At 44.4% G+C, this 22,656-nt stretch overlaps 3 protein-coding genes across 4 annotated transcripts in view; all 3 read right to left on the reverse strand.

The window, feature by feature from the left end:
- Positions 1–719, reverse strand: part of COL9A3 (collagen type IX alpha 3 chain) — a 39,787-nt gene extending 39,068 nt beyond the window's left edge. Inside the window, exon 1 of the mRNA XM_075108781.1 lies at positions 390–719. Within this exon, the coding sequence (XP_074964882.1) occupies positions 390–455 (66 nt within the window). The 5' untranslated portion in view covers positions 456–719. The remainder of the gene's footprint in view (positions 1–389) is intronic.
- A 1,751-nt stretch (positions 720–2,470) lies between these two features.
- On the reverse strand, positions 2,471–14,728 carry OGFR (opioid growth factor receptor). Of its 2 annotated transcripts, XM_075108450.1 has the most exons (8): positions 14,421–14,556; positions 12,260–12,313; positions 8,962–9,024; positions 8,563–8,647; positions 8,159–8,237; positions 7,594–7,660; positions 7,120–7,268; positions 2,471–6,003 (listed from the first exon to the last, which is right to left on the reverse strand). In XM_075108450.1, the coding sequence occupies exons 2-8, from the start codon at positions 12,278–12,280 to the stop codon at positions 4,644–4,646; spliced, it is 1,824 nt and encodes a 607-aa protein (XP_074964551.1). In that variant the 5' UTR covers positions 12,281–12,313; positions 14,421–14,556; the 3' UTR covers positions 2,471–4,643. The 2 variants fall into 2 exon arrangements, with proteins under 2 accessions (XP_074964551.1, XP_074964550.1); XM_075108449.1 differs by lacking the exon at positions 12,260–12,313 and having other exon boundaries at positions 14,421–14,728.
- Positions 14,729–16,294: 1,566 nt separating this feature from the next.
- Positions 16,295–22,396, reverse strand: MRGBP (MRG domain binding protein). The gene is made up of 5 exons (XM_075108608.1): positions 21,889–22,396; positions 21,184–21,305; positions 20,532–20,613; positions 18,815–18,889; positions 16,295–17,750 (listed from the first exon to the last, which is right to left on the reverse strand). Exons 1-5 carry the CDS (start codon positions 22,379–22,381, stop codon positions 17,560–17,562), a joined length of 963 nt encoding a protein of 320 aa, XP_074964709.1. The 5' UTR covers positions 22,382–22,396; the 3' UTR covers positions 16,295–17,559.
- Positions 22,397–22,656: the final 260 nt, after the last annotated feature.

Genomic DNA, 22,656 nt, shown 5'->3' on the forward strand with positions numbered 1-22,656 from the left:
CCCAGATCAGATTAGTCTCGTTGGCAACCTATTACTTCACTGTAAAAGAAAACAGTTTCTGTTACATCAACAGGTCTCCTTTTTCCAAGGCTTTATCTCTCGTAACTGCAGTCCTGAATGGGAAGACAATACTTCTACAGACAGTATAAAGCAGCAGTTTCTACACAAGGATACAATCTAAAAGCCTGTCTACGCATGTGCAAAGCCAGATGTGCTTGCTAGCACCTCTCTGTGTAACAGCACCAGCAGCACACCCGTTTTTACTAAACTTCAGACTAATAACCTGCCTATTGCTACGTTTCATCCTGCAAGTATAACACACGCAGATCACTCTCTTTTTCCCTTACAGACTTTTTTCTTGAGCACGAGACATAAATGAGGCTCCTTACCTGAGCTGATGTTGTGGCTAACAGCTGGCACAGGACGAGAAGCCCAAGAGCAGAGAATCCAGCCATGGTGCCCAGGCTCTGCCTCTCCTCGTTCCTCCTGGGCAGCTAAACTGTTTCTCCTCCAGGGTCCAGCAGATCCCTCCTCCTGGGTCTCAGCTTACAAAGAGGGACTCCTCGCCTCCAGATAAACCTGTGGCTCCAGCTGGAGGGGCAGAGCTCAGGAGCACAGGCAAGGGGCTGAGCTGGGAGGAGAGAGGTTTTGGAAAGAGGTGGGAGAAGGAGGGGGAGCAGCAGTCGTCAGTCAGGAAGAGAAACACTCATTCATGCCCTGCCGGGCAGCCCCAGCCTTGAGCAAACACGGAGGGAGCCGAAGGAAGGGCCGCACTTGCAGACACGCCGCAGGAGCAAAACTCGGCCCCTCCAGCTGGAGATATAAAGATGTTCCTTAAGTCTCACCCAGGCCATTTCTCAAAGCCCATCACCACCTCAGTGCTGGACAGATAAAAAGCAACACAGAGCGTAAGTTATTCAGTGCCTGAGGCTACTTAACTTCGCTAGAGAAATTAATATACCTTTAACAAGTGCATGATGCACTACAGAGAAATGCACTTCCTGCTTTGCAAGATGGTTTATTAGCTCTGGAGGTATATTCACATTCTGGGTTTGTTTTTTTCCCAGGGAGATCTAAGGAATGCCACTGATTTCTTGAGAAAGTGATGAATCCCAACCAGAGAACAGATCATCACAGATAGATACAAGGAAGAAAAAAGGAGAAACATTCTCAGAGCCACCAGAAAAAAAAAAGCCTTTGAAATATTTGCAAGACAAGAACAGGACGACTGTTCCCAGCTAGGTGATCCCAAACGGCAATATATTCAAAGACACATCTGCAAATAGCTTTGTGCTTCCCTTTATCAATTAAAGACAATTTAATCCAAAGCAGGACTTGGAAGTAGAGGGAAACAGTGGGAAGATTCATCAGGACTGAAATGACATAGCTCACTGGGTTAGCAAGACAGCAGAAGTGGAAAAGCATAGCTTCAAGAATGAAATACCAGGTTTTAATTTGGCATCCTTATGCCAGGAGGTTTGTACGAGCACAGTGTGCGCCTGTCTAGCTCCCCAGCAGCCAATATTCCACCAGCCTCGACAGAGGGATAAAGGACTCAAAGATTTACTAAGTTCCTACAAGATTTTGTGGAACAGGCAGCTGGGGACAGAAAAGGAGCATGTGTCTGCATGTCTTTGGATGGCTTCAAAGTAAATTGAATGCTTTATTAGACACCACAAGCCCCGCAGAGAGAGAGCAGTGCAGTTGCACAAACTGCTCTGCACGGAGCTTGTACCTCCTGCTTCGCGCTGAGGCCAACTGATGGCAAGAGAGAAGGCAAAGCAGGTCCAGACTGCTCGGCCGCACGTTGTTCGTAGCAAACCAGGGACTGGAGGGCTGCTGCTTGTGACCAGCAAGGGAAGAGCCCTGGGAGCATCCACCTTAAGCTCACCCCACAGAACAAGAGGGCTGGTCCCCCTCTCCTTCCACACCCCCAGGCAGAGGGAGCACCGCTGAAGGGACGCAGCGCCTTACAGAAACCATTACCGCAAAGACACCCCTTGTGCTTGCGTCTTGAGGGAAAAGGCCCGCTAGACTAAATCCGCCCTACGCAGGCTGGGCAGCTGCCCTCCTGCCTGCTAGCCCCAAGAGCTGCTCAAAAGCAAAGTCCTTGCTTGCTCTACAGAGCATCACAACACACACTTGGGAGGACGGCAGCACGAAGCCAAGACCGAAACATTTCCAAGCACATGATTAAAGAAGGGGGCAGGTGCCTTTTCCCCACGTTCACTGGCCACGTTTTACAGCGGTGGGGAAGACTGAGCATCATCTCCTCACAGAACAAGCAGCAGGTTTATCTCACGGTGAGCCCGCCAGATCTCTGCCTGGGAACGCTGGACAGCCCCATGCACCCACTCGTTGGAGGTGCCCAAGCAACAGCAGACGGCTACAGCGTGTGATGGTGGTGGCGCAGGTATATGGTCATGTCCTCTCCTTGAAGATTAAAAAAAAACGTAAGTGGAAACTGGTATGCATTAAAGTCATGCTTTAATAGGTGACATTAATGTAACACACTCTGTGATACAGCTCTGAGTGCTGGAAAACAACCTGTGAGCTCACTGCAAACACCTACGGCTGAAACTCTAAACCTGATCACGATAGGGAACGGTTTGGTTTGAGCGCTCCAGACTAGGGCTCACAGTGAAATCCCATTAAACACAAAAACAAACCATACACCACCGCAACAACATATATGATCTATGCCCCAACTGAGCACACATTCACAATGAAAACTTCATTAAATAGGAAAATTGCTATAAATCTGTACAAAAGCCACCATTAGCAATTTCTTATCAATCTTTTATGAAAGAATTTCACTCAACATCTTCAAGTATTTATCTCTGTAGTTAAGCGTATTCTTATTGGCTGTTTAACTCACTTTTTTCCATATGAAAAAAAAAAAAAAGTCTTTTAAAAACAAAGCCTTTTCCCAGCACGTGTGTGACCATGAACATTAGATGTTAAGCTTGCAGACTTCTATTGCCACACACATGTATGTGGCATGCTGGATTAGGACCTACAGTTTGGGAAGGCAAGTCACCGATGAAATTCCTTGAAAGGTGAAGCTTCTTAAGAGCTGTAGCAGAGAGAGGAAAAACATTAACATTGCACAGGCTACTGCATCTGCTCTCTGGCAAGGCAGGCAAGCCTCTAGCCATCTCCTACGCAAAACAACAGGCACCTAAAAGCCCCAAAAGTAAAACAAACAATCTGAGCAAACAGCGAGTCCAGACCTTCTGGCTGTGGGAAACTCTTTCCTCCGCTTCATGAAACGGGTCCTCTGGTGTAAACCTCTAGGAGCGAAAGTGCTAAATTGTTTAATGCTCCTTCAGACTTGGTTGAATACTGTGTAAGTCAGTCAGGCAACATAGCTAATGGGGAGGTCAGGAACATTAAGGCAGGCAAATAGCTGGCAAGGTCTGAAAGTAAATTTTTGAGGGCTGTAAATAAATGAACCAGACAAGCGTACCCCCTCCAATTAAAGTTTCACTTAACTGCCCCACAAAGCCCAGTGGTTTCCAGACATGTTGCACTCTACTGCGCCCTCACTGACATGTTGATCATTAATGGTAAAACAATTCTGCCCTAACTAGGAAGTGGGTTCAATTTGACACATCTAACTTCATGCGAAGGGCCTGCAGAAAAGACAGCCCCACAGGCAACTGCAAATTAATGGCAGAGCCTGAAAAGATGTAATGACAAATATTTGGTTTATTCTGGCAATCGAGGAAGGCAGGCCTTTGAATCAGCAAAGACTACCAAGGGTCTGAAAGCGGTGGAAAAACCTGGGCAAGAGCAGCTCTGAACAGCTTTATGCAAAGTCTGAAGAAGGTTTTTCTCTTAGAAACCAGTAGACAATTCATATTCTCAATTCTAACAAGCACAATGAAGCAACTTCTGCAGGGTACAAACAGAACAAATTAATCGGCATTTTGCACCCTGGAGAACAGCATCTGAACACAAAGGTTAATACTGGTCAGAGACACGTTTTGACTCTGCATTTATCCCAGTCTAAAGTCAAACCTACTTTCTTTACAGGAGGAGAGGCAATTACACTCTTACATGATGTGAAATGCATATACTTATCTCTTTCAGGCAAATGTCACAAAAATAATGACTGATGCCCTCTGAAGCAGACACGCAGCAGCATCTTTGCCAGGAATAAATCTGGGAAGGTACAGCCTTTCAAAATAAGAAATAGTTACATCGTAACAGAAAGGCGTGGCAAATTAGGTCATGCTGTCTTACACTAAAAATCATGTATTTAATAAATACTTGATCAGTTCAAACAAGGAAACAAATTAGTTTTCCTCTTCTCTTGACGAAGGGACATAGCAGAGCGAAAGCAAAGTGCAAAAATCCGTTACCCCAACACAGTCCTGAATATCAGATAAAAAACAGGAACGGGACGCAGCCTGTCCGTGAAGATGACTAAATTAGAGCTTGCCTTTTTAGGGTAACCAAGGGCTGGATCTCAGCAAAGTCACTACAGATGATTAAAAAGGTGTGGAAGGGTGAAAGTCCAACGGGGGCTAGCCTGGATCAGCGCAAAGGAAGTTTCTTCCCTGTACTTGTGCTATCCAAATCACTAAAGCTGGCGCCTAGCAGTTAGGGCAGTGTCATCTCCGCTTGCTATGCTGGTCTCACTCTGCTGCTACCTGCTCTTCATCAGGTTCTGCTGCACGCTCAGAGCTTTCAGGTTTTTGCGTTGCAACCTCAGCACTGTCTTCCTCAAGACAAGTGGATGCCATGCTCTGCTCCAGGCTTTCTGGAACTTGTTTGTTGCCTGTGACTTCTGCTTGCCCTTTTTCACTTGCATTTTCTGCCTTTTCATGCTGTTCTACCCTGTCTACCTCACTTTTGTCTCCCAGAAGAGTGTTGTTGCAGTGATGCTGATCATTCCTTGCTGTGACGTGATCTCCACTTGACTCCAAGCCATCACTTACTGGAGAAGTCCAGGCAGTCTTGGGGAGCCTGGAACCAACCGGGGGTCTCACATCCCCAACATCTGCATCACTGTCGCCCTTCTCACTTGTCACTACCACAGTTGCGTTTTTCTCACTGGCATTTTCCTTTTCAGCCTCAGTGTTTGCAACAGATGGATTTAACTTGGCGCTAGAGGCCGAAGGCCCCATGTTCAGGTTTATGGCCAAGTTGAATGTTTTGCTTCTTGATGTTCTTTTATCAACTTTCCTCCGTTTTACAGCTGCATCAGCAGTCTCTGATGCTGTTGAGTCTTTGATGCTTGCATTGTCTTCTTTCAGTGTTTCCTCGTCCTCTTCTGCTTGTAAGAGTGGAACTGAGGAGGGGATTTCTGTATCAATCGCACATTCTCCCAGATTACGGGAAATGTTTTCAATATCAGTAGGGCTTTTCAACGGCCCACTAGCGTCTGCCATATTTGCATCCAGTTTTCTCTTCTTGCTCTCCTTGGTGCAATCATTCTCTGATGTACCTTGCACGTCTTCAGTCTCACTGTTTATATCCTCCTCCTCCTGCTGGGTAGATGAAGCCTCTTCACCATCCCCTCTCTTCGAAACACATTCACTTAACTTCTCTATTACATCTTCACCATTCACTTTAGGCTGCAAGTCTACAGCATCTCCAGCTTTCTGTTCTTCCTCTGGAGACTGGTTCTGATCCTTTTCCACAGAATCATCACTTTTTTTATTAGGAGTTTCCTGTCTGACTTCAGCCTTTCGGTGCAGCTGTGACTTGGCAGAGCATGCTCTGTACTTCAAGAGTTTGTCATGCGGTCCCCATACAAAGCTGCCTTGAGGTTTGAAGTGTTGCCAAGCATAGTAGACTAGTTCTCTTCTCTTCTGTTTGCTTCTGATGGTGAACAGGAAGTAATCCAAGGCACTTCTCTTGACATTTGGTAACGTCTCCTTAACAAGAGTTTCTGTTAGGAAAAACTTTACCAAGTGCACTTGATAGTGTTCATATTCCATCTCCCCCAGGCACTTCAGGATGCGCGTAATCCGCAAATTGTTGTGGCTAAACCTGAAATAAACAGATAAGCAAAGTTTTAAAGTAAGTCTTACAAGCTTGAAGTCACAACAAATCCCCAGGGTACCTGCAAAATGTTTAGTGCATTACTGTCTGTGATCTACAAGACTATTTGACAATGCAGATGGGAGTATAGGTGAGCTTACTTTTAAAGCACTTACTGCTGCTGCTGCTTTCTGCCTTTAGCAGTACCTTCCTAGCCCCTGTTGGACTGCTTGGATTAATAACCTCAACTGCTGGAAAGGCTCTGGCTTTCTGCATCATGCACCAGTCGATAACAGCCACAATACTGGGTCAGACATGCAAGTCCCCGCAGCCCAACGCCCTGTCCCTGACAGTGACCCTGCAGGGTAAGCTTGTAGGAAAGCATAGGACTACAGGCCTGTAAGGATGCTGCCAGAAATTCATGACTTAGGGACTTAAGCTAGGCACAGCTTTTTTTAAATACTTGACAGTCTTCAAGTTGGTTTTTCTTTTGAGAATATTCCCAGACCTTTTAGAGACCTTGTTAATATCATTGGGGGAACTAGAATATGAAGGGTTGTTACTACCTCCATAATAAAACCTGCAGTAATATAAAAACATTACCATCAATTTGCAGAGCACTTTTCAACCAAGGACTCAAAGCATTTTACACACATTAAGGCAGCTTTATAATCAATCAGGGAAGCATATGGAAAGACTCCTATTTTGTAGTTTAACAAAATACTACAAAGGCAATTTGGCCGCCTGTGAAAATGTTTCAGTGATTCCTGCTTAAAATATGGTTTTAAACACAAGCTCTGCTAGAGTGAATATTAACATCTCCAAGTCTGTATTTTGTACTTCAGGATATCAACAAGAGGAATGCCTGCTGTTACCAGCTGCACCAGATACAAAAGAAAACCAGTCTCAGTTGGTTTCCCTATTATACTTGTCACTTAAAATAACAAGAGAGTGTGATGACCTACAGTCAGAGGCTGAGCCAAGTTAAAAATACCTTAACTAGCAAACTTGTTTATCAACAAAAGCCTCCATTCCTCAAGGGCTGAGGATTTTCTTGACTTTGATTTTTTTCTACTCAGAGAAGTGCCTAGTTGTAGTAAATGACCAGCAGTATGACAGACTCACCGATTCAAGTTCTGAAATCGTTCAGCCCAATTCTCTGCTCTCTTAAGTTCTCCAGTTTCCTCATTGACCAGCAGGATTCCATAAAATCTCAGCATGAGCTGATAAGCACGTCTAAACCGTTGCATAACTTCATTGGACTTCTTAAATGCCTGAAAACAAGACAGACCAATGAGCACAAGGCGCAACTCCCTAATTACCTGCCCCAGTTTAAGTGGCACCTGAATTATAATCAAGGCTTGATTATATCACTAATCATTCCATTTGCTGGGGTAGCTACTGGCAGACACAAGACAGACAAATGCTTAACAGTGCTTGAGTGAGCTCCATTCACACTAGGGCCCCAAGGAAGCAATGTAAAAAAAAATCTAGACTTCAAATATAAGGCATTTAGGAAAAATCCTAACATTCTTCAGATCTCAAAAAAAAAAAAAAATCCAAACCCAGAAACCCCCCCAAGACAAAAGCTTTCAAGACCTGGATTTCTTGACGTGTGAGTGGTCTGGCACGCCAGTTCATCCCACGTTCACGTAAAGGGAATAGCCTGAAGGGAAAAAAATGTTCAGCCCAGATGAGCAAAGCTGACATCCAACCCAGGGTATCCATTTTGTTAAAACTAAAAAAGATTCCAAAAATTGTGATATCACAGGCATCTCTTGGAGACCTCACATCCCTATGGACACAGTAGTAGTTTACTACATGACAAATAAATTCCTCCCATAAAATCATTGTCTACACCAATGATAACAACATACTTCGCTTATCTTGATCTCTCTCGCTTCGCTAATACTTTGGTCTGCAGCACGCTGTAAGACCAAGCGCGACTCAGATCGACTGCCACTGCTGCACTGGAACCCTCTGTCTTCAGGATTTCCACTGCATTGTTTCCAGAAGAATATAATTCAATAAAAATAAAGTGGACACAGGTTTCGCTCAAGAGTAATTCTGGGCCTTTCAGGAAGCTGAATTCAGGAACACGGATACAACTGACTCTCAAGAGGCACAACTAAGGAGAGGCACTATATTCATGCAGACAGTTTACCACTGTATGTAAGAATGGTTTTCTTCCAGAACTTCATAGTTGTCCCACCAAGATTCAAGCAGAGTTTCAATATACAAACCTGAAAAGAAAAGGAAAAAGTCAGGCAAGAAGAAGTGACACAAATGAAAATTAAAGTTAGCCAGTCACTACTCAAGGTTTTCTACCACCAAAGGGAGAATTAAGGAACATACAACAGGGACAAGGACATCTTAAAATAAAAATTCTTGGTGGGTTTTTTGTTGGTTTTAGTTTGGGGTTTTGTTGGTTTTAGTTTGGTGGTGCATTTGGTTTGTTGTTTGTTTTTTTTTTTTAAATAATTGGCCCACATGGATCAAGCTACTCTTTCACCAATTCAACCAGCTGCAGCAGAGTTGCATCAAACAGTCATCATACAAGGTACTCACCCTGGGGCAAAAAACAAATCTCATTTTTATAAAAGCTTAAGTTCCACATCTCTTCTTCCTCATCGTTTTCCGACTCTATCAAACCCTGGAGATGAGAACAAGAAATCAACAAGCAGCAACCTTTTAAAAGGCAGATTCACTTCAACACCTCTCTGCCTTCTCTCATGTTTCCTAAACATTTCAAGCTAAATCCTTGAAATGTGTTTTGGGAAGTAACAGCTCGTTTCTGATGCACCCACATGCACATCATCCCTTCTCCCTCACAAATGAATCCTTTAAAGGTTCTGAGCCTGTCAACGTAAAGACAAAAGGGTGCCCTGAAACCTAGAGAGTGTTCCTAAACTTATCACGCGATGAGGAAGAGCCACAAAAATATGTGCATCATCATTTAGTCCATACCGGGTAATGATGTCTGTATCTCTGCAAGTCTTTTGCTGCATTCCAGTTGCGTCTGCCTGAGAACTAGAGAAAAGAGCCAGATCAGACATCAGGAATAAAGTTGTCTTCTGGGAAGAAAAAAAGAAAAATCCACTGACTGAGCTGAGCATCTCTCACACATGCTCCCCTCCTGCGCGCTCACTCGGCGCTCCCAGCACCCCAAAAACCAGCCAGTTTGTGACTGCAGTCGTTTTTTTTGCATTCATGAAAACCGCTTTGGACTAAAGAGGAAGTTCACACCATCTCCTTTAATGAAAACATTTCTTTTTCCTTCTAGTTTTATTAATCAAGGTTGTTATGTTTTATGTATATCTTCATCCCAGCTGGGTTTTCCTATAGAAACTGTCAGAACTAGCTGGAAATCCCAGATAGTAAGAAATAATTTTCTTCACTGAAAAGGTTCTAAAACAAGACAAGCCCTCCCTGCCTGTCTCTCTCAGAGTCAGTACATACCCGAGTCAAGACAGAGATCAGACTTCAGAATTGTAGAATTTAAGATGCAGAAAGAACCCTTAAATTCAAGATTCTCATTCCCTGTAGACATTACTGAAATAACGTTTTCTTCATCTTTGCTTTATGCTCAAGAGCAGCCTTGCTGATTTAGCATCATGCTGAATTAGGCAGTGCACAATTACAGAGCCACATGGTCACATTACATTTATTTTATTGGACTTCTGTTCCAATCATCATCTTCATTATTGCTCATCTCTCCAAGTAACTAAACTTTATATCAATCCTACCTGAAAACCCCTCTGAGACAGCGGTGATGAATTTGATCTTTGCTCCTACAAATAAAAGGCATTTAGCTGAAACAGTCTGAAACCAAACTTCACTAATAAAATTTAAAAAATACACATGAAATGAGACTACCCACAGCAGTGACTCACATGATCCCTATTAGTTGCCAAGTGACAGATTTACCTAGTTACAGCTGAATTCACTCGATTTTACTCATAACTCAAACTGCTATAGAGAAAAACCTGTGGTGCCACATCCACCTGACAGTTAGGTGTCAGCTTCTCCTCGCTACACAGATGCACTAGATTCATTGCAAATGTAGCATTTAGACAGAAATCACAAAGAACAGCTTCATTTCTTCCTCTGAACTTCATGGAAATTAAAGTTGAAAGTATGACTTGACTTAAAATGCATTTTAACTGTTTTTTTTTTTTTTTTTTACAGTGGGTTACTTCAATGGTAAGAGATTTTGTTACACTGCACAAGCAACAGAGACAGGTTTGATCTTGCCAAGTGCTGAACCACCTTGTCCCAAACCACGAAAGCGCTTAAGAGTGTTCTGAGGCAGCACCACCAAAATGAACAAGACTTCTCATGATTAAAAGGAGCCACCCAGTGCGAAGCACAGTGCAGGTAGATCACTCAACGCCAGCCCACAGCAAGAGCAGGGTCTTTGTGGAACAGAGAGAAGATGTGCAGACTCTTGCAAAATAAGCATTTTAAGAAACTTAGAAGAAAGAAGCAGCAAATGCTCTCCCAAGTTATTTTGTTTAACTTCATTTTATACTTCCTAACCTCACTTGCCCAGAGAAAAATAAAAAACAAAGCCACTTTTTAGTGAAGAGTGATTACAGATCACTGGTTCATTAATTATTAAGGCAGAAACTGGATTAGATTTTTTAACACCTCGCTGTAATGAAGTCAACAATCAGCAGGGCTGCTGAATGGATAATACTTGAAATTTATGAAGCATGCACAGTATTTGGGGGATCAAAGCTTTATCCACAGAGGGAGGTCAACAATGCAGAAGTTTCTAAAATTACATTTTAAATATACATTTACACACCATGAGTCCTCCATACTTTGGTGACAGGGATTAAATAAAGCTCAAATATTTTTTTTTTAATGTAGTAACTTGTGATGACCTAAAATAACGCCTTTCTACATCACAACACATTTCCATTTTATACATGCCAACACAGACCAAAATAGGTGGTAGAACTTCCCACAGCCACACGGCCCATACGGGATTAGAAATCCAAGCACTGGTGTCCACCCCCGGAATCTACCCAGACTGCAGAAATGCACACAACCATAAAAAGCTTTGCTACACAGCTAACATTTGGGAAAAAAAAAAACCCACAAGTGGCCCCAAACACAAGATTAAGAAATACTTTCAGCCAGAACGCTTGATATTATTCTTTTGGTCAAGATGTAAGCTGAGACTGGGATTTAGCACTCAAATTCATTGATGCTTTTCATTATAACTTTTGAACTCCAAGTATGAAATTCTGGTACATGTGGAATTAATGAAAAATTTTTCCCAATTAGAGAAGGATCAATTTCCAGATATTCTTTACACTTAACGTTCTAAAATAACATCCTTTAACGCAGTCAGGTGGGACAGGCTAACAGTAGACTGGCTCCAATTCTGAAAAAGAACTGGTTTGCCGAAGAGTAAGTGTAGATACAGAGACAGATGGAACGCAATGGTGCGAGGTGCTATAAGGCTTGTCTAGAAAGAAGCTAGATCCAGGAGAAAGGTGTTCCGGAGCACACCATTAGAGAGAACAAGATGGGGAAGCAAAAAGAGCAAAACTCAGCCCTCCCTCCAAGCAGGTGTTGCTCCTCGGTCTCTATAAACTTCTGTTCAAGCCACACAGAAATATAACCTTCCCTTTCCCTCCAGGTTAGAAAGGCAAACTGAAGTGCCTAAGTCAAACCTCCTTATTTTTCACAACACCGATAGCGCTCTAAGCGGGTTTCTCCCTCCAAACCTGCAACGCATCGGGCAGAACATGCATCGCTGTGCAAAGCGCGTGAGGAAAGCAGAGAACACAGATGGCAGAGGATAACACAAACAATATTTGGCTGAAAACTGGAAACCAGCTCCAATCAAAAGGGATGAAAGAACATGCGGATTGTGAACAAGACACAGTAATGAGAAGGACAACAGAATCCTAGAAGGGTGATCGAAACTCTGTTGATGGAGAGTTCTGAAGGTAGAACTACAGGGCTTGTTACTAAAACACCACTCCGAGCAGTGCAACGTGAACCCATGCGCTACAGCAGACCAAGAGGTCACCTTTTTAAAATGAGCACAAACCCCGAGATTTTCAAGGCTTGCTCCTAGAAGCAAAACGCACTGAAATGCACAAGAGCTGAGAAGACACATCTGCAGGAATTTCAGACTGCAAAGATGGAGTATTTGCAGAGCCCCAAGTGAGACACAACGATAAAAGTAGAATTTATGTTGGTTTTAAAAGTGCATAGTGAAAATAATAATAAAAAATCCTCTAACCTCAGTATTGAACACAAGCATTAGCAGGTCCAGTCATAAAGCATACAATCTTGGCTGAGGGGAGAAGAATGAGAATTAGTGCAAAACAAGCAGAAGTAGGAAATAGTTTTGAAACCTGCTTCATGCCTTTGGCAGGTTGTAAAGGCATAAATGGAGAGCAGAAGATTTACTGGGAGTTTTTGTATTCATGCTTATTGCCCTTAAAAATTTTTCAGGCCCTGACAGAGATGACTACCCATTCATCGCTGAAGGAAGAATGCCTCTTTAAAGATACAGAACAATATTCCGGAAGCCGTAACTCTCAGGAACAACATCCTCCCTTGTAAGGCAAAATTTGAAAAGTCCACTCCCTGGAGTGAAAAACGGTCCCTGCTTTTACCATTGTGGCAATCTAGAAGTTGCTTTAAGGAAAAAAAATAATCTGAAGAACAAATGCACTGAAAAAGAATAATCTGAATGTTTTAAAGACATTAGAACTTGTGAACAAAACGAGAATTCCAGCCACGTTCAAAAGAAAACTGACAGCGTGCCCTCAAACTATGCAAATCACTTCAGAGGAAATCCCTGCCTCTTCCTTTAAGTATTGCAACTCTTCCTCCTCAAACACCTGTGACCCTTCACAGACCTACATGCACAGGTAAGGCCGAACTACAGTCCCTGCAGTGAACTCCATGAAGATGCACAGACATGCATGAGCATTTCCATCCGCTCTATTTAAACGTTGATTTTGTTTGCAAAGGATAGGGTGTGTGTTTTTGTAGGAAGACATGAGTGTCTGGAATACTACGTTGCATGGATTTATTTTTTTTTAAAGGGAGGTTATTTTAATAACAATGCTTAATATTAAACTTTAAATTTTTTATAAACTCCTTTAGAAGTATATTAATTAGAAAGCTTTATCTGCTACTTATATTCTAAGAATATGGATTATGGATGAGTTGCTGAAATGAAACTCAAGTGAAGGGTTAGTTTCTGTTTCCCAGAAAGGGGAGGAGTTACGTTAAAGGACTGTTGTGGGTTTTGACTGACCCAGGAAAGAGCGAAAAACACAGGTTTGCATTTGCTAAAGCAATGCTGTAGAAGAAATTACTGATGCTCAACGCCAAACTCAGAAACATTGATGCTGAAGATAGGAACCTCATAAGACTAACAAGTTCCTTTTATTTCAAATCAACATTATTCTAAGGCACTGGAGGTAAGCGTCCACATTTTGCAGCACTACCTCAGCAATTGCAACTGCACACATACCTGCAGTTTTTAAAGCATCAGCGGATCTTTTTTGTTTTCAGAGTTGCTTTGTAATATGTTCCCTAGGAAAAAAAACATGTCTAAAAGAAATAAAAACTTGCAGCTAACTTTTGAAAGCAGGTGTTATGCGATGACTTCTTATTGAAGGCATGAAAGAGTACAAAAGGCCACCATACGAAGATGAGGATGCCAGTAAAAAACTTAAAAGCAAGGAGCTGCTGAAGGACATCAGTGTCATAACACCAAGCCCAGTGGCCACCAGAACGTGGCGAACCGGCAGGTGCCACACAGAAGATGAACTGGGGGTATTTATGGGGTGAGGTACCCAGACCACAGGGAGGGGTGGGGGGAAAAAAATATTAAAGGCCAGCTCACGGCAGTTAAGTAAAGCTTAAGGGGTCATGAAGTCACAGCACACCTCTGCCTTCACCACCTCCAGAGCTCTTTCCTGATCAGGTCATCTCTTCTCTTTGAGGACTGACTTCAAGATGAGGAGAAAATTATACACTAGCGATTGCTGCCAGGGAAAAAAAACCTTTTGATTTCTCGTAAGTATTTTAAGCTGCTCCAGTTCCTGACAGTAAATCAGGATGCGAGAGAGCAGGCACCAAACGCCCTGACAGCACAGAGCAGGCGGCCTGGGAAGATCCACGCGTGCAACATCGGTCGCACAAGGCGAAGTATCCGAGACAATCCCAAGGGCTACAGCAGCTCTCACGGTACCGACCCAGCTATTAAATATCTGAACGGAGAAGAGCTGCAGCGAGCAACAGCCGGCGCGGGGCAGGGGCCAGGGGCGGCTGCGGGGCTCGGGGCGGGCAGGGGAACGAGCTTCCGCCCCCCTTCCCGCCCCGGAGGGCCTGCTCCGCGCCCCGCGCCCGCCCCGGGGCACCCCTGCCCCCCCGGCACCCACCTGGGCCTGCCGGGAGCCCCGCGCCCAGCTCGGCACCAGCTCCTCCCCGCCGGCCGCATCCGCTCCCTCCGGCTCGCCGCCTTCATCGCCGCCGCCATCCTCTTCCTCCTCCTTTTCCTCTTCCCAGGTGGAGTCGTACCTCCAGCAGCTCGCCTCGTCCTCCGCCTCGCCCTCCTCCGCCCTGCAGCCGAGCCAGGCCGCCATGGGAGCGGGGAAGGGGAAGGGGAAAGGGAAAGCGAAAGGGGCGGCGGGGCCGCGCGCCCAGCACAAAGCCAGGCCACGTGGGGGCAGGAAGCGCACGCTCGTCCCGCCCCCTTCCTGCGGCGCCGCGCCCCATTGGCCGGCGCGCTCCCGCCCTCCCCGCGCCAGCCCGCCCCTTTCCGTCTCCCCCTTCCCTCACGCAGCCGGGGCCGCCGCCGGGTCTCCCGGAGTCCTTCCCGCTGCCCTCCTGAGGGGAAAAAATAAAAGGAGGAAACGTAATTCTGCTCTTTCCCATCCACCCCGGCGCTGGGTAGGGGTGAGGGGTCCCGAACAGGCTGTGCACCCCTCTCCGCCCCAGGCCGCGCGAGACAGCGGAGCTGTGGGAGCCTTCCTCTTCCTCACAGAGCAAGGAGTTCAGTAGAACTTGAGGATGCAACAACTTCACACGGCAAAAACATACCCCTTCCATTGAGCGAGGGAATATTCCTCTTACAGGAAAATGAGTAACACAACAATCCTCCCAAGAAGCCAGGACTCGGTGAAAGGGAAGGGAGGAAAAGAGAGCTGCAGCAGTCGGGTCATTTAGAGCATTTGTGTTTTCCAAATGTCTAACTTTGCAACCAACAAATTCCTAAAAAAAATTCATATTGCTGGATTGACCCTGAAATCCCAAGTGGACCTTTCCAGCTTCAAGGATGGTGTCGAGAGATTGTACCACATTAGTGTTGTACACATTAATGTTGACACACTTCTACTTCACGCTATAAAAAAACCATTTCATTGGTATAGCAAAAAAAATTTAGACTAGAATCCCCTGGATGAAAAGGATTTACCCCCAAGGCCGTGAGACTTGCAAGTTAGAAAATCTGCACTTTATGGACGAGATCTACGTAGATCACAACACAACAAACAGCACTTTTAAGTTTTCTTGTTTCCTTAAGAATTCGGAGGCATTCACCTTTTATCACATCGCACAGAAGATAGATCTGTAAGTGATATATGATTACAACCTCTGCAACTTGACAGTACCAACAAATAAATTAACTGAGCATTCTTCTTGAATGTCAAAATTAAAACCAGGAGATTCCTCACGTAAGGCTATAATAGTTTGATTTCTACCCACCCTGAAAAGCGCCAAGACACCTGTAGCATCTCTCCCACGAACCAGAGCCCCACGGAGCTCTCCAGCAGGCAGGTTGTCTTTTGCAAGGCTTATCGCTCAGAGCACAGCACTCAATTCATGGCATTTCATACCTTCTGGTTCAGAATTTATGCCCCACTATTTCAGACCCCAGAACAGTGAGCTTGCATCGCGCTGTAAAAGTGGTTATAGCAGCCATCCCTATGGAGTTCTGACCTTCCAGCGCTCACCAGTGAGTATCAGAGGGTGAACAGGTGAGCTTCCAAGACTGCAACAAAAGCTTTGTCTTCTCAAGTCAGTACTTCACAATTGCATCATGCTAGTTAGAACAGAGAAAATCCTCTATGCGGGAGACTTACAGCAACCTATCTGCTTCCTCAGGCCAGGATTTCTTATCAGTTAACTTACAGAAATAACAGGGTAGCAGATCCTAAGATCCAGACAAAGTTAGTAAAAAAAGGGGAAAACCCACCAGGTAGGCAGTTTTGACCAATTTCACTCAAGACACAAGATACCTAAACAACTTTCAAAATAAGCTGGGCCAAATTTTAATCAATTTATGCAACAATTACCATTTAGTAAAATAAAGACAAGTCAAATTTATTCTTGGTATAAAACAAATTAAACAAATAAGGCAGACAAGAACTTGGCTACGTACCTAGAATAAAAGCAAAAACTAGTAGATGCCTAGTTCCTCACCCTGAAGGCAATACTGGCAGATTAAGAAGTAATTCTTTTTTTTATTAACTGATAGTTAATATGGTGAAACAAATTCAGTAACATTTCAGCCTACCTCATTCACCATTCAACATGTGCTTGTTGATCGCGGTCCATCTTGTCACAACACAAAAATAGTAACTTCTATCAAATGTTAATATTCTAGCATATAAAAGATAAGCATTACAATGTCAGTAAGATTCTTAAGTTGTAGAACAAAATTAACATTTGGAATACCAATTCCATTAACATCTACTAAAACTGCTTTAAAAAAATAAATAATGAAGTACAAACCCCACTTTGTATACTACTATAGTACAAATGGACAAAGCAACATCTCCAGGTTCATGCGCAGCTCAGCTGAGCCCTTACAAAACCACGTGACATCACTGGATATTTTATTTAGGATACTTGTTATTCTTCTAGGGGCACTATCATTTTCACTTCACTTATGGTATATAAACTTAGAAAGATTGAAAAGTGTTACGTCACTAAGGGTGAAAGAAGTAAAGGTTCCTCCAGCAAACAGAGCGAAAGAGTACTTCAACTCAGTAGTTATTTGTATTTAAAGTCATTTTAGTTTTACTGGCCTGATGAATTCAGACATTTGACACAAATGTTACGTTTGCAGTAAGTAAAATGGCCAGACAACATTACTCACAGAAGGTCTGTGATATGCAAAGACAGCAAGAACGCAAAGGCAGAAAAAACGACCCAAAACTTATAGAAATAACCTACGCTTTTCACTGAGTGTTTGTTTCACAAACTCTGCTGACACAGAGCCTGTTACTCGTTTGAAATGCAACCACCGGAATTGTTACATACGCATAACCTTTGCACGCTGCCAGCTTTCTCCCCGGCGCCCTGAGAAGGTAGCCATCGCTCAGCTACTCGCGCTGACGACACGTTATGAAAGACAAAGTCCTGCATGTGTAAAGCCAATGTGCAGATTCTTCAAATACCTGGCTCAGATACCTTTTCCTTTCTCAAAAAGTTTGTGAAGCGACTATCCTGCTACTCGTTTTTACTGTTCCCTCCTCATGTTCCATAGTTTATTAGTTCTCTCTTTCACAGCTTGCTTTATGTTCTGCGTCGTTTTGCAGCACTTGGACTGGAAGGATTACTGTTTGCGTTTAAGACCTTTTCAGTGACTCTGTTGCGCTTCCTCTTATCAGATCCTTCTTTGGACCCAGAATCTGATGAAGTTTTCTCTTTCTCTTTGCTGCTTGGCTTTTCAGTTGTTTTTCCTAAACTTCCAGAGGGTGCAAAAACTGAAATAGGATCAAAGTAATGATTCCAGATCAGAGTCATACACATAGGCAAACAAGAAGTGATATCAAATTTCTTTATATTACATAAAACTTTTCAAACCGGTCAATTCTCAGCATATTTAACCACCATTTAAGTATTACTTTCACTTTTAAAGGAAAAATCTTCTGTAAGAAAGGCACATCTTGCTTTTATTATTTGCTTTAAAGACAGGCATGTAATTTGACAGGCTAAAAATGAAATTAAGTGGAATTAAACAGCACTTCAAATTAAAATACTTAATAAGAACACTTACAGAACAGAGGACCAATCTATGAAGTTTATGATCAGCAACAGTCATTACATTTGGTATTATAAATAGATTTGAAAACTGAACACCCAAAATGTGAAATTTAATATATCTTTAAAATACATTTTTAGATCTTTTATTACACTCAATCTTAAAACACCACTTATTCTGTGATATAAATATTATGGAACTATTTAGTTAACAGTTGGCTTTGTCTGTTACAGTAAATAGCAGGATCTCTATTGTTCACATTTGACTTTGTTCTACCGCAAAGTGTTAGGAAAATAAGCCTTATAAGAAGCAAGATAATGCAAATAAAATAAAATAAAACAAACCACTCTGCCTGCCTTCCCATTTAAGCATACAATCTTACAACCTTTTGATTTATAGGCCCTATTCTCCCCCATGACTATAAAGATCCTAACACAGAGTATTTAGGCTCACTAAACCTGGACTTAACTTTATTTCAGAGATCCTCAGATTACTTCAGACTCCCGGGGTTTTGTCAAGTACATCTTTAAACCAAAAAACTCCAAAGCTATACAACTCTGCACGTATGAATTAGGAGCAAAGGAGAAATCTTTCAAAGTATCAGACATTGGCAACTGCTTACTCTGTGCATTCTGAAATCATCCTAGTTCTTGGCATGAGCACATGCTGAGTCTGAATACAAATCACAATGTACACCGTATTTGGCATTTACATTTTAACATTAATTTCTTGGAGTTACAGTTGGTTTTTAATCTCGTATTACACAGTAGAGAGTTACAAATTTACCTTCTTCTGGACCCGCATGCGTTTCCATCTCTTCTTTTATTTCCTCTTTCACTTCTTCTTCTATCAACACTTTTCCTACAGAAAGGATTGTTAGGCAGTGCTTAGATGGTTTTAAAGGACCGTACGTATTTTTTCTGCATTAGTAGCCTCAGCGTATGTGCATAATGTTAACAATTATTCAGTGCAACATTCAGCTGTTCCTCAGTGCTGTGAAAGCAAACGGAGCTAACAGCCGAGGCGTACTATGAACATCACGTAAAGCACTGAACAAGGTGAGGTCTCACGGCAAGAAGTTCCACTTGAATTATTAACAGGAAGAAAGTGAAATGCTAAATAAGCAAAAAGTATCGCAATGTCTTAGCTATATTATGATTTTATACTGAATTTTTAGTGTAAAGTTTAGTGTACCTAGTAATTGACAAGCATTCCACTACAGTTTAAAACATCACAAGAACTAATTTGGCAGATGCTTGAACCTCCTAGTTCCCTCCTTGGGTAACGGTAACGGTAACACACACATGGATGAACTTGGAAAATCTAGCTCTCACTGCTCAGCCTAAGATTCCTGTCACACTGCTGGAGGTTTCTATTAGATTAGACAGTAAAGAGAGGCTTGTCATGCACGAGCGAGAGTTGGAAGAACCAAGTAGTTGAATCACAAGAAGGGAAAAACACAAAGAGATGATTTCACAGTGCAATGAAACCACTGTGAATCTATACAAACACCTCTGAACATTTCATACCCGTTTTGTTTTCCATCAGTTTCAGTGCAACTACAGAAAAAAAAAGCCTCATGAAAAATCTAGCATTGGACATCAAAAACAAGTAATGATTTTAAAAATAAGACATATGAACTGTATTAAAAATAGTAATAGCCTAAAAATGACCTGGTTATGCCAGCATAAGGTATAAGTCCATGGCCAAAAAGCAAGTTTCTCCAGCTACTGAAATTGCAGCTATTCAGTAAATACATTCCGGGTGTACATTCTTAAACATTAGCTGAATTGCTATTTAACTGCCTGAAATCATCATTCCTACAGAAAATTTTATCACAGATATATTAAATACAAATGAAACACAGAAAATGTTATTTTCATCAGCCCTATAGCTCCTACTCTTTAAAAAATGATCTCGCTACAAAATGAACCACATAAAAGTGTGCAGATCACCTATTTTAGCAAAAATTATGGTCTGATGTAGTATTACAGCCGCCTCAACAAAGTGCAAAAAACTCACAATAAACCACTAATCACCTTGCAGAGAATCACATTTTGCCTTTCACTCTGCAAACCAGTATCAGGGAAGCACACAGATCTCGTGCATACACCCAGGAGAAGTTGAATCCACGTGGATAAAGAGAACATGTTCTTGCTGTATGAGCATCCCATCTACATCATATTGAAGAATATGAGAGACACTGTGTGGTATCTGACCAGAGGCCTCTCTCCTGCCAGGCTGCCTCGGACTGTGGTCAATCCCAGAGGCTGATACTGAGAACATGAACAGTACACGCAGTGCAATCCATTCCCGGACAGTTTCCTTCATTCAGCTCATTTGAAAATTCATGAGATAAACAGATACAAGTTTAACTCTTCCTTTTCCTGACACACCTCACACACCAGTCTGAAAGAACGGCCTTGGATTGAGTTGTGTGAAACTACCCATTCTGAGAGGAGATTAGAGCAACCAAGAATAAGAGTCTGCTCTCACATCTTACCTTCTCTCACCTCTTGAATCATCTCATCAGGAAGAGCAAAATTCTTCTCTATATTAGGGAACGGAAGAATCTCAGATTCGTGCTTAGAAAGAAAAGAAAGATCTCCATGAATGACTTTGGTAAAAACTTTATTTTGGATTTAGAAGTGCAATCTCAAGTTGTATTTTACATGCAATTAGTAGCTCAATAATTCTTAACAAGACGCTTCAGACATTAGAAACTCAGGAGGCTCCCGCTGCCAAACTGATTACTAAGGTCAAGGTATCAGAGATCAACACTCATGGCCATTTGAGATCATTTCTGGAACCCAAACATGGCAAATTCTTATGTAAACACATATAACCTCCTTATCTGACACTTAAAATATCTACTTAAATTTTTTCTAGACCAGAATTTAGTCAACTTTAATACACAAAGTCAGAATACAGTATGGAAAAAAAAGAAACAAACCACCACCCAAAACACAAACCACTGCAGGTTTTATTGTTTCCCACCTAATGTACTTTTATATGGTGAAAACCCCATCAGCTCACTGGAACGACATGTGATTCTTAGTAACATGAAAGGTACGTCAGGCCCGGTGATTTTGGCCTATCAAAACTCCTGAACTATAAGAAATAAGAATGTGGCTGCATCAACCCTTTATACTCACAAGAGCCTGCATATCATACATGGTGCTCAGATGGTCCCAAATCACTTTGGAAGAGATCTGCCGTCCAATATTCTGACTGAATTTATCTCGGATACAAATCATGTGGAAATGGCGATTCACACCTGGGGGAAGAACTTGGTGCAGTTAACACTGCTAACAGTTTTACTTATGCCACACAAATAAAAAAAGCATCCTATCCTGTCGTTATAGGGAGATCATACGGCATGGGAGAGCCACAGGGCACCCCGGGCAGCCCTGCCTGGCAGGTATTTCACCCTACGTTACAGGTGCTGCTCTGGAGGAGGGCTGAGGGTGCCCCACTGGGCAACGCTGACATGTGGCCGCAGCCGGAGCTTTCAGAGAGGCTGAGCGAAAAACAACCGAAGGGAGGCACAAGGCAGCAGGTCAAGGAAGACGGAGGGGAGCAAGGAGGGCTGGCACCCTGCCCGCAGGAGGGGCGGCTGAGGAGGCCGGGAGAGCTCTGCGCCTCCTTCCCCGCAGGCCCCACCACGCTCGGGAGAAGCCCCGGGGCCCTGGGCCGGCTGCGGCGGCGGGAGCGGGCCCGGGAGGCCGCTAGGGGCAGCACGGCAGCGCGGCCGGGCCGCCAGCCCCGCGGCGGGCCCCCCGCCGGGACCCAGCGCCTGGCTCTCCTCCCCCGCCAACGCCGCCACCCGAGGCCGCGGCTCGGCCGCGGCCTGCTCTCACCTACGGGCTTGTGGCCCAGCATGGCGTGGAAGAGGCAAACCTCCACTTCGGGGCTCCACACCACCACCGCCTCCTCCGCCGGCACGCCGGGCTCCGGGGCTGCGCTCGCTGCCGCCGCGGCTGCCGCAACGGCGGCAGCGACCGCCGCGGCGGGCAGCGGCGGCTTCTCCACAGCGCCGGCCGAGCCGCCCTCCGCCTCGCCCATGGCCGCGCCGCCCGGGCCGGCCGCCCCGGCCCGTGCCGCCGCCCGCAGCAGTTCCTGCCGGCCGGGAGGAGGGGGTGGCGGGCCGCGGCTCGGGCGGGGCCAGGCGAGGCGGGGCGGCGGGGAAGGGCGCTCGGCGGCCTCGCCCCTGGAGCAGGGGGAGGTCCCGGCGGGGTTTGCCTCAGGGCTGGGCCGGGCCGCGCTCCCGACGTCGGCGGCGTGAGGCGGGGAGGCAGCCCGGGGCCTCGGGGACGGGGCGAGGCCGCCGGGAGCCTCCGAGGAGCTGCTCATCGGCCGTTGCCGAGCTTTCTTAGTTCTGGTCTCTGGGTTTTGAGATTCTTGGACCGGTCACGGAGGCAGCACAACGGCATCTTCCCCAGTGGCCTCCCTCGGCCTGTCCTACATCTGAGACGACCAGAGGGTTGTCCCGGCGGCACTGGGGGGTCGGACCGGGGCCCGAGGCTCACCCTCCCAGCCCGTCCACTGGTGCAAGGAGCCGCCAAGGTGGAAGAGGGCGCTGGGGAAGGGTGCCGAGCGCTGCAAAACCCCCTGGACCACTCGTCCTT

Source organism: Phalacrocorax aristotelis, chromosome 13, assembly GCF_949628215.1.
Source record: "Phalacrocorax aristotelis chromosome 13, bGulAri2.1, whole genome shotgun sequence".
Taxonomy (NCBI): Eukaryota; Metazoa; Chordata; class Aves; order Suliformes; family Phalacrocoracidae; genus Phalacrocorax; species Phalacrocorax aristotelis.